This window comes from Notamacropus eugenii, chromosome 3, assembly GCF_028372415.1.
Source record: "Notamacropus eugenii isolate mMacEug1 chromosome 3, mMacEug1.pri_v2, whole genome shotgun sequence".
NCBI lineage: Eukaryota > Metazoa > Chordata > Mammalia > Diprotodontia > Macropodidae > Notamacropus > Notamacropus eugenii.
In genome coordinates this window covers 6,050,496-6,061,926 of record NC_092874.1, presented here as the reverse complement: position 1 = coordinate 6,061,926, position 11,431 = coordinate 6,050,496, and the positions used below count along the sequence as shown (strand labels likewise).

At 52.5% G+C, this 11,431-nt stretch overlaps 1 protein-coding gene and 1 long non-coding RNA gene across 2 annotated transcripts; both read right to left on the bottom strand.

Moving 5' to 3' along the window:
- Window positions 1-1,813: 1,813 nt before the first annotated feature.
- ARL4A (ARF like GTPase 4A) lies at window positions 1,814-3,953 on the bottom strand. Its single transcript, XM_072650800.1, has 2 exons — window positions 3,835-3,953; window positions 1,814-3,325 (listed from the first exon to the last, which is right to left on the bottom strand). The coding sequence occupies exon 2, from the start codon at window positions 3,274-3,276 to the stop codon at window positions 2,671-2,673; it is 606 nt and encodes a 201-aa protein (XP_072506901.1). The 5' UTR covers window positions 3,277-3,325; window positions 3,835-3,953; the 3' UTR covers window positions 1,814-2,670.
- Window positions 3,954-5,021: 1,068 nt separating this feature from the next.
- LOC140532382 (uncharacterized) lies at window positions 5,022-8,471 on the bottom strand. The gene is made up of 2 exons (XR_011976485.1): window positions 7,027-8,471; window positions 5,022-6,202 (listed from the first exon to the last, which is right to left on the bottom strand). It is a non-coding gene; the product is annotated as an uncharacterized lncRNA (long non-coding RNA).
- Window positions 8,472-11,431: the final 2,960 nt, after the last annotated feature.

Below are 11,431 nucleotides of genomic sequence, written 5' to 3'. Positions count from 1 at the left end.
TGGAAGATGCCCAGTGGGGATGGTCTTAGCCAAGTCATCTGCCCAGGGGTCCCTTGTTCCAATACTTTCTCCTCCAACCTTTCCCTCCTTCCCCTACTCCCCAAGGAGGGATGCTCTCCTGCTCTTTTTGGTGGGGATGGCATTTACAATATCACAGCTTCCCAAATAACTTCCAGGCCCTGGTTCTATTTACCTTGCCTTGCAGTCTCCCTGGCCAGTTCATGACATCTCTTAGGTCAACCTGCTTTTCTATGGAAACTGAAATGAAACACATTCTTAGCAGCCCCTCACAGATTGGCTCCTGGTTTCTGACAGCTCTCATGATATATCCAGCGATCCATTCAATCCATAATTTTGTCAGGGATGAACTTCATGAATATCGACATTTCCCCTATATTATGAAAATTTGGAGTTTAATATTCCCAAAAGCAATTTCTTTGTGCTTATACCCTTTCCAAATTCCTTGAGTACTTTTATACCCTAAAAAAGTTACTGCTGGAAAGTTAACTGTTTTTCATTCTAACATGATTTGGTGGTGGCTGGAAATACTGGGTTAATGAAATAACTGTCAGAATAGTGGGAAAAATCTCTTGCAGAAATAAGTCGTTTTATAAAGAACAATGAGTAATTATTTTTTCTCTAAAGTCCTTCCAATTTTGCTAAGAAATTTTCTATGAACCTGAGTGAAAATGATTAAGCTACAGCAGGAGAAAGGAAAACAAGTTTTGTAACTGAACAGTTAATTTTTTCAAGAGCTCTACCCGAAGTATCCTTAACAGTAGTAACTCACTATTCAAAAGATGCAGCAGTGGGACTGGAACCAGGTTACTGTGACAGAAGAATTCACCGTGTCTCCAGAGCAGGCAGTCAGGGCCTCCCTAATCAGCCCAGGCTAGGTGCAGGGATTTGTGGGTCACCAGGAGGGTACTTGGAAGTCTTTCCCACACAGTAGAACCTATTAAAGTTTTGCCTTAAAGAGGCCCCAGGCTTACCTCTGGGACCTAGGGAGGAGAGCAAGAAAGATTAAATGCCTCCAAGTCATCCCAGAGTCCTTAACAGAGGTGGAAAACGCAGAACCCTGACCCTGCTATGCTCACAAAGATCACTTCAGCGATCACTTAAGAGAATTCCGGCAGCGTTACTGACACGCAGGCCATAGTGGGTCTGCTGCCTTTGATAAAATGCTGGTGACAAAGTGGCACAATCAAAGAAGGCATGACATTTCTGTACATTTTGTTTAAGTAAAGGGACAAGCTGCTGCAAGAGCGGGAAGAGACAGAGGGAAAAGCAGGAATTACATGATGATAAAATTACAATAGGTGAGATAAGGTGAAGACAAATTTGTTCACCTGGAAACAAACCAGGTGGTCAGATTACACAGCAGCTAAGCAGCTTCCAGAAAGCCCTTTCAAAGGGTGTTGCAGGCTGAACACTTAAATATTCAATTGTTTTATTAATGACACGTGGATGACTGCTTCCCATTATGATCTAATAGTGTGAGCCCTAGCACAGAAGGTAAAAAGTCAGTTCTTTCCCAAAGAGACCCTGATGCCCTCTGGGATGTCTGTGGCTGCCCCTGGCCTAAGCTACTCTAACGTTTCTCCTGTTAACACACAATATACCCTGGATGACAACTTACATTTCCTAACGGCCTACTTCTGCAGCCTAGTAGACAACGAAGAAAACTCCTTCCCCAGCGACTTGGGTTGGGTTTATTGACATGAAAGTCAGCCACGTGTCCATGAAAAGACTTGACTAAGTGGCCGTCACTAGTGCAGGTAGGAAACATGCAAAGATCTCCACTGGAAGCTGCTGCAATTTTAACTTTTGTTTATTTAAACCAAGGTTCCATAAAATCAGCTGTATCACTACAAAACAAAACAAAACAAAACCCACCCCGTTAAAGTGCATTTTGGTCGCCTTCAGAGCAAACAGTGGCTGGCTGTACAAATCAAGTTTCTTTACACAGAGAACTAACGGTGATGTTTTATAAACATATGGCAGTTACAAGTCATTGCTGGTTGGTAGAACAGGGTGACTTTTTTTTTTTTTTGGTAAAAAAGCACATTTTCACATTGAAGTGACGGGGCTTTTCCCCAGCCTGGTTTCCTAGAGCACCAGCACGCTTTAGAAGACAAAGTTCTGCTACAGCCTTTTTTCGGATGCTCGCACTCCAACGTGATCATCGGATGCACTGTACCAACAATAGGCTCTCCCCCTTTCCTCGTCCTGTTTGCCCACTTTGTAAACAAGAGGTACGCCCGAGGGCCGCCCTAAAGCTCAGCTGCCTCCCCCAATACTGCAAAGGTAGACAAAGCCCACACACCCCGACCCCGTCGGCACCGGACCGGGCTACGACTCTCTTTGTTCCCCCCGACCCAGCCCGACGTCTTTGGGAGCGAGCCCCCCGACAGACAAAGGCGGCGCCCCAGGCCCGGGGGGTGCCCAGCTCTTCTAAGAAACGAGAACACTACCCCCCAAAGCATGCTCCGCGTCGGGACAACGAACCCATGCGCCTCCAGGGGCCCCACGGCCCGGCACCCGAGGCCCGGGCGGGGGCCCGCCCCCCCCCACCCCGGGGCCCCGGACCCCTCCTCGCAGGGCGCGCGGACAGACAGACAGGCACCGTCCACAGCTTTATTCCCCGGGGGCCCACGCGCGCCCGCGGCCTCATCTCTTCCTGCGCTGCTGGCGCTGCGCCTTGCGGCGCTTGAGGATCATCTCGTGCAGCTTCTCCAGGCCCTCGCGCAGCCCGTCGCCGATGATGGCGCAGGTGGGCTGCAGGTGCCAGGGCGTGGAGGCGGCCAGCTCGCCCACGGCCAGCAGGCGCGCCACCTCGGCCAGCGGCAGCGAGCCGCGCAGGTCCTGCTTGTTGGCCACCAGCAGCACGGGCACGCCCTGGTTCTCGGCCAGCCGCGTGATGCGGTGCAGCTCCGTCTTGGCCTCGTCCATGCGCTCCACGTCCACCGAGTCCACCACGAACACGATGCCGTCCGTGCAGCGCGTGTACGACTTCCACAGCGGCCGCAGCTTCTCCTGGCCGCCCACGTCCCAGAAGTGGAAGGTCACGGTCTTGGCGTTGCCCAGCGTCACGCGCACCTTCTCCGTGTTGAAGCCCTTCGTGGGCACCGTGTTCACGAACTCGTCGAACTGCAGGCGGTACAGCACCGTGGTCTTGCCGGCGCAGTCCAGGCCCAGGATCACGATGTGGAAGCACTGGAAGGGGGGCAGGCCGGCCAGGAGGCCGGGGCCGGGCTCCGACAGCCCGTTGCCCATGGCCGCCGCCCCCCGGGGGTGCCCGCGGCTCCGCGGCGGCTGCGCCGAGCTGGGGGCCAAGGACACACGCGGTCAGAGGGACGCCCGGGGCCCCCCTCCGCCCGGCCTCCCCCGGCGCGGCTCAGCCGCGAGCGCACCCACCGAGCCCGGACAGCGGCGGAGGCTCGCGTGCGCCCGCCTCGGCTCCCGAGGCCGATCTGAGCGCTCGGCGCCGGGAAGCCGCACTCGGCCGCCGCGCCCCGCCCCCGCCCGCCTCCATTGGCCGCCGGGCGCGCGAGGCCCCGCCTCCGCCGCCCCCCATTGGCCGCGCGGCGCCCCCGCGACCCCGCCCCGCTACAGCGGCTCGCTGGGCTGGCACCACCTGTGGCCCGCCAGTCCGGGAGCGGCGCGGACGCGCGCACGAACACCGGGGCCCCGCCCCTGCTGTGGCGCAGGCGCACAGGCGGCCGCCGGCCCCTCCCTCCCCTGGGGCAGGTGCGCCCGCCCCGCCCCTCCCCGCTGACTTTCCCCCGCCACCGACCACCCTCTCCCCACCTCTCCCGAACCCGCCACTCTCACCTGCGCCCCGCCCCGGGACCGCTGTGCTCGGGGTCGTCGAGATGTCAGGGGCCGGCGCGCGGGCCGAGCGCCTGCCCCAGCCCCTCCCCGCGGCCCAAACCCCGCGCCCGGTCGGAGAGCGCTTGGGCAGCGGCCGTCCGGAGGGCGAGGCTGGGAGGTAAACGAGTTCCGGCGCCTCAGGCCGGTCCGCCGGTCGGCACTAACGGGGCAGCGGAGAGCCCCGCCCCTTCGTGGCGTCAGGCCCAGCGCGGCTCCTGATTGGGCGCTCCTAGACCCGTCGCCTAGCGACGTCCAAACAAGGTCGAGGTTCGAAGCCGCCTCGCGCCGCCGACCCCGCCCCCAGCCTGAGGTTCCGCCCCCCGCCCCTGCCCTCCCCGCCCCCAGCCTCGCAGCCCCGCCTCCGAGCTCCGCCTTTCTGTCAATAAGTGGCCCCTCCCCCGACGCCCAGCCCGGATCCTCCCCCCAGCGCCCTGTGAAGCCCCGCCCCCTTCCCGCCCGTACTCCCCAGCGCCAACCGGATTAGGGCCGCGAAGCCCCGTCTCCTAGCAACGCGCAAACAAGGGAACGTCCGGAACGCGCCTCGAGGGGAGGCCCCGCCCCCTGGCTCCTCCTCGGCCCCTGGGAGCCTCGGGCTGCCAGGCAAGGGGACGCGGAGAGGGGAGACTGGGGCCGAGGCCAAAGGCCGGGCCCCCGAGGCGCGGGGGCCGCAGGGTCCCCTCCGGGGCCGCCCCTGGGTCAGCCAGCAGACCTCCAGGCCTCAGGGTCGGGTCTGGTCTGCAGAAGAAGACACCGAGGTTCCGAGAGGGCAGGCGGGCCACGCTGGGAGATCTAAGATGGACGGAAAACAAGCAGACACCCCGACTTCTCGGGCTGGAGAATCCGGGGTGCGGGTGGCCTTGGCCCCGAGGGCAGCCCCCCTCCCAGCCCTCCGCCCTCCGGAGCTGTGGGGTCCGTGACCCCCCGCAGGGCAGGACCTGCCCCCTCCCACCCCCCCAGCTTAGATAGGGGCACTCAGAGACGGTCACCGCCCCGCCGCACCCCGCGGGACCTCTCCGACCCCCCAGAGCTCGGCAGTGCCCACCTCCGCCCCCTCCGTCCCCTCCGCAGTGCCCACCTCCGCCCCCTCCGTCACCTCCGCAGTGCCCACCTCCGCCCCTTCCGTCCCCTCCGCAGTGCCCACCTCCGCCCCTTCCGTCCCCTGCCTCCGCCCGTGAGTGGTCCCTGGGAGCTGCCGGGGCCAGGGAGCCCCGACCCAGCTGGGGGACCTTTGGCTGGAGGTGCCTCCCCGATGAGACCCAACAGAAGGGGACCAGCCGACTGGGCCAGCCTTCCCTCTGCAGACCCGCTGCGCTGGCTCCCGTCCCAGAGCCTGCTGGGCAGCCGGAGATGCCCCCTGTGAGAAGCCAGCCGGGGCAGATATGACGGAGCCGGCCGGAGGGACGAGGTCGGAGTCCTGTCGGGCTGCGTTCTGAGGAGCCAAGGCTTGACCAGGAGGTGCCAAGGGAGCTCACCTCAGTGACAGTCAGGGAAAGCAGATTATCCTGGGCATGACAACTCAGAAGGCAGTGGCGGGTTCAGGAGCACGTCCGGGCCCCCCAAGGCTGGGAAGTTCAGTCCAAATCGAATCGAATCAGTAAGAACATTGGACCATGTGAGTCTCCAGCTCGGTGGCTAGCTTATATTCTGGAGGAATGGACTGCATATTCTGTTACGGTAATTTAAACCTAACTGTCGAGCAAGTTGTGTGGGCTAGAAACTGAAGATGAAGCTACTGACTCTTTGGGAGTCCCCCTGCCTCTTGTCCTGCAGTGTTTACCTTTAAGGGTTATCCAGCTAAAAAAACCAAACTATTTCTAAATATTTATATTAGTGTGGAAAAATAAATATCTGGACACCAGACAGACTAAAATTGCTACCATAATTAGTAGTAGAGGATGAGTGTTCTGTCATATTTCCTTTTGTTAAATTTATATAAACGTTTTTCTAAATATTGAGTATATTTCTATAATATTACATTATGCTATACAGTATTAATAAGTTATTACAGGGTAATAAATTATTACCCCCAAATATTTGGGATTCATATTTCTAATATAATTGGAAAGTCTATGATTAGATCACTAAAGCTCTTTCAAAATCATATCATCTTTATAAGATTAAAATATACGTAACATATTTCTATCACTAATGTTGGTGAATGAATAATATCATTCAAGTAGATGTTACCTAAGGGCAGTCAGGTATTGCATGGATAGAGTGCTGAGCCCAGAGTCAGGAAGAAATGAGTTTAAATCCAGCTTCAGACACTTCCTATGTGACCTTGGCAAGTCATTGAACACTGCCTCAGTTTTCTGATCTGTAAAATAAACTAGAGAAAGAAATGACACACTACTCCAGTATTGTCAAGAAAGCCACAAATGGAATCGAGGAGTTTGACAACTGAAAAAACTGAACAACCGTATGAACAACATGAGTTCTTGCTTTGAAGACCCTTAGTGAGGTAGAAGCTAAGGCATTGGACTGGGAAACAGGAAGACCTGGGTTCAGATGCCTCTCAGACCCTCATTAGCTGTGTGGCTCAGGATAAGTCACCTCATTTTTGCCATGCCGCAGTTTTCTCATTCATAAAATGTGGCGGATGACCTCTAAAATCCTTCTAGTTCTAAATCCATGAACTTGTGTTCCAGGAGTCTCCAGAATCCTGAATCAATCTTATTTTAACCAACTACAAGTGTGAAGAACTTCTTTTGTTCCTTTGATATCAAACCAAAATTTGCCACATTACCACTTTGGCTTTCCTTTTTTTACCCTCTGGGGCCAAAAAATTGATTTAACATATTTTCCATGTGTTGTACCTACAAATCCTTAACAACAGCTATCATAACCATCTCTTCTCTAGGCTATATATTTGCAGTTCCATAACCAATCTTCATGTGAAATACATGCAAACCTTCATTCAGTGCTACCATTCTAGCCTCCCTCTCAAATATTCTCCAGCTTAGAGATATCCTTCTTAAACTAGCATGCTTAGCACTTTTCCCCATCTCCATCCTCAGTGTCCATTCTTGGGAAATAGACTTTCTGGCCACTCCCTAATCTTAGCCCTTCATAGGAAGGATTTTTCTTTCAAACCCACCATGGGAAGACTACGTATCATTCCCATATCAGGTCCTGCTCTGCCAAGCCACTTACTTTGTTTGCAAAGAGGAAATCTGGATCCATACTTGTCTTTGCTGCTTTAGGAAGTTACAGTAACATACATCCAGAATCCTTTTATTCTCCTCAAGCCTCTCAATGCGATTCCCCTGGTAAACATTTGCTGCACTTGTAAGATCCATTTCTGTCTTCTCTTTCTCTCCTCTTCCATCTGCATGATGTGCAGCCTATTGCTTCTTCCTGGTTACAAGTGAGTAATGAGATGTGTACAGTAGCAATGCCATGGTGATCGACATTATCTCAAAGAAACTAGTTTCATTTGTAAAAAGGAACTCTTAAGAAATATTGGGAAGCTCATCTACCTACTGAGAGAGGAGAGTGCAGCAAAGGCCAGGAAAATGAGCCACCATCAGTTCTATTGTCAGCTGCACAAACAGAACCAGCCACCGCATTTGTCTCCTACAGCCCAGGTGGTTACAACCTCTTGCACACTGGTACCCACTGACCATGGTCTTTCTCATTCCATGCTTTCCCCTCTGCTAGGGAGTGGGGAGTCTAGAGTGTCAGTCACTGGGTCCCACTGTTTCCCCAAGGGATTGAGAAGAGGAACAGAGAATTCCCTTATCAGTAGACACTGGTCTCTAACATCCTTTTACAAACAGAATATTATTTTACTATAAGGCTAGAGCACTTTATCCAGGTGGTAAAGCTCCTCAGAGGAGGGGGCCTTGAGCTAGGCTGTGAAGGGACCTAGAAAGTCCATGAGGCAGAGTTGCCAAGGGAGAGCCCAGACAGCCTGGACAAAGGCAATCGTGGGAGATGTGTGATTTCGTGAGGGGATGTAGTGTCAGCAGTAATGGGAAGTCAATTACGAAATATGGATTAGAAGTAGATTCCAGGGACTTTAAAAGCCAAACCAAAGAGATTCTATTTCATCCCAAAGACAATAGGGAGCCAGTGAGGTTCCTGGAGCACAGGGAATGATGTGACCAGATGTGCACTTTAGAAAAGTCACTTTGGTAACAGATGGAGGACGATGACTGGATACAATGGACTGAAAGCAGAACTCTTTGGGGGACTATTACAGTAGTGCAGATGACAGGTAAAAATGGTGGGAAGGGGGTGGAAGGTGGATGAGTGTGGTGCCAATAGATGCGAGGAAGAGATGCTATGAAAGAATGATGGGGAGAGGGAAGGATGAAGGGATCAAGTGTGAGGAGCGCCGAGCTGAACCACGGAGAGGACAAGTGCTAGAACTGAGCCCATCCCCTTCTCATAAAGCAGTCTCAGACTGAGTCAACAGTGGAACCAGGATCTGATCCTAGACCCAGCTTCCCCACTGTGCTGACCCAAAAATAACAAGCCAAGCTTCTTGTGCCTCTATGAAGTGCATATGATTTAGTACATCTGTGACCTCCCAACTTTACCTTCCACAGAGGCCTTATCCAACATGGATGCCAATATATTTTTGTTGCCCATTCTCCTCCTCCTCTCCTCCTTCCTCTTCCTCTCCCTCTCCCTCTCCCTCTCCCTCCCTCCCTCCCTCCCTCTCTCTCTCTCTCTCTCTCTCTCTCTCTCTCTCTCTCTCATTTTGTCTGTCTCTCCCCCTCAACACTCTCATCACCAATGGTAATATACTTCAACAACACATCCCAATTATCAATGACTGGGATTTTGCAGAGATTGGGAGGCTTCTTGATCTGTTGCCATGGAGTCTAACCTAGAGAATCAGTGCTAACAAGATCGGTATTTGAATGTCCTTCCTAGGACTATATCCTTGCTGAAATAGAATCCAGACTCCTTTTCTCTTGATCCCCTTCCATGGATACGAAAGGCTTAGTCAAAGCACATGCACTGATGGACTCACATGATGACTGGCCCATCCAGCTCTGACCGCAGATCAAACCACTGAGTTTTTTCTCTTTGACTCACCTTTGTGAGGGAATGAAGCTCCCTGGGAACAGTTCAAAGACTCCTGGGAACTCCTATTGGAATGAAACCATCATGGCTGTGCTCACTGGGGGCCCAGGCAAGAAAAGAAGCTTTCCAATCTGTTTAGTAGAGTGGTAATGTCTGAGTCTAGAAGAGGAGAATTCTCCCTCTGGTTTTGTGGGCATTTCCTCTGGAAGTTTGCTCAGTCACATCATTTCTCTATGTCTTAAATATATGAAAAGGCTTGACTAAATAACTGTTTCAGTCCTTTCCATTCCTGAAACCTATGAAAAATCAATCATCGTGAACAAAATAATCCAATGTCTTCAGGTCCCTAGAGATTGCCTAGTTTCCTTCACTGGTTACCTCTGGTGTCACCTCTTAGGGGAAGACTTTCCTGACTGTTATGCCAATAACAAACATTTTTGAAGCCCTACTATGTGATAGGCACTATGCTACATGTTGAAGATAAAAAGACAAAAAACAAAACAAGACTTCCCTTTAAGGGGCTGTGTTAGGGGTGTAAGCTCAGTTTCATGAGGACAGTCTCGGGCAGGTAAAAGGAAGGACCTCTAAATCTTAGAGTTCTCATGAGGCCCCCCAGGGAACAGCTGGGAATTGAGGCGTGAAACACGGGCTATCTCGTGCATTTCCACCTCTTCTCAGTGGGAAACTTGCTGGGGAGAGCATCCCACCCTTGAGATTGGTCTGTGGGCTGAGCACACCTGTTGTTAATTAGCTAGGGGCTGAGAACACGCACGGTATTCATGTGCAAACTATGCGGCAGGAGAGCTTAAGTAGGGACAGGAAAGCCTGAAGGCCCTCTTCTGGATGCAGAGTCCCCTCCGGGGGCTCTTCGAGCTGAGGGGCCATTAGAGGGAGGAGGGGCCCTCCCCTCCTCCACTCCTATCCTCTTGCTGTGCGATCCTTGCCCCTTGGGAGGAGGAGGATTCCTCTCTCCTGAGGAAGAATTCACCCTGCACATGTAACCAAGACCCGGAATAAAGCCTAACCCTTGTGTGACTCTGGAAAGTCTCTTCTCTCAATATGTTTATCTGGTTGGCCGCAGAAGACCAGTGAAAAGGTAAGACTCAGGTAGCCCATCGGCCTCTAGGCCGAACAGGGCTGGTATTCTATCAAGGGAAAAAATGTGCATATCTAAGCACGTTGAAAATGGATCCAAGTAAATCTGGATAAATTGAGGGCTGGGGAGATCTGAGCTCAAGATTTCCTGGGAGGGGCAGGATTTTCTTCAATTGTGGTCAGCTGGGAATGTGGAGAGAGACTTGAGGCAGAGAGACCAGTTTGAAGGCCATTTCAAAGGTCCAGAGAGAGTCATGAGGGTCTGAACTTGGACTGGGGCTGTATGGGTGGATTAGTAGAGTACTTGGTGAACCCTCTGTGCCTAAAGACAGCCTATTTAATGGGACTCATAAAGCTGACAACTATTACAGGAAATTCCTGGGTAGCTATAAACATAGAAATCCTATTAAAATTACTCCTCTAAAAAAAGAGAGCTTCTAAAAATATGATAATTATTTAGGAAAAGAGCAGGCTAACAGGTAGTTCTCCTGGGGCCTGGGGGCCCTTCTTGACAGTAGGCCAGGCAGAGCCCCCATCACCACCACCACCAATTCCTATCAGAGAGGAAAGAGGAAGGGGAGGAGAAAACTAGTCGCTCCTTCGCCACCAGAAAATGGTGGCTGACCCCAGAAGAGGTGAGAAGTTAGGCCATGCCTTCACTCTGCTCTGCAGACAGACCTGAACCCCTAGGCTCAACGCGCCCACTCTTGGGCTCACCCACAGAAGGAGCTGATTCCAGAGGATGGAGAAAGAATGGGTCAAAGTGATTCCTGAAGAGAGAAAGGTGCCTCAGAGGCCAACCCACTGGCTCAGTCTCCCTGACTTCTACGGTCAAGTTCATTCAGAGCAAAGTTCAGTGGGGAGGGCCTACCCCACGTCCTCCCTGGGATGAGGGATGAATCAGCTTTGAATCAAAGGATGACATCAAGTCACTTAACTTCTGTGCCTGTTTCTCATCTATAAAAGAAAGGCATTGGTACGTGGTCTCTCAGGGCCTTTCCAGCTTTAAAGTTATGAGGCAGCCAGGGAGGACAGTAGATGGAGTGCTGGAGTTTGGAAGTTCTGAGTTCAAATATGACTCATATCAGCTGTGTGGCCCTGGGCAAGTCATTCCCCTCTCTCTGCTTCAGTTTCCTCATCTGTATTTGACTTTGTTTTGAGTGAGGGAGGGCTGTGCCGGTCACCAGCCTAACTTCTCCTCCAGAGCCATCTGAATCCAGTGACCTGATATTCTTCAGGATGACTGGAAATGGCCCAGGATGCACTGGGAGACCTTGGGCCCTTTAGGCCAAGGTCTTTGAAGGTACTCACTTAGGGTGAGGCAACAACTATTCGTTGAATAGACCTGTTTAAGAAGTTACCAGGGGGCCCCTTTAATGAGGTCAAGAAAAACAAAGACATCAGGCTTCCAAAATGTTTGTGATCA

Coding starts and splice junctions, on each gene's coding strand:
- ARL4A (XM_072650800.1), bottom strand. CDS start 3,276: ATGGGCAACGGGCTGTCGGAGCCCGGCCCCGGCCTCCTGGCCGGCCTG.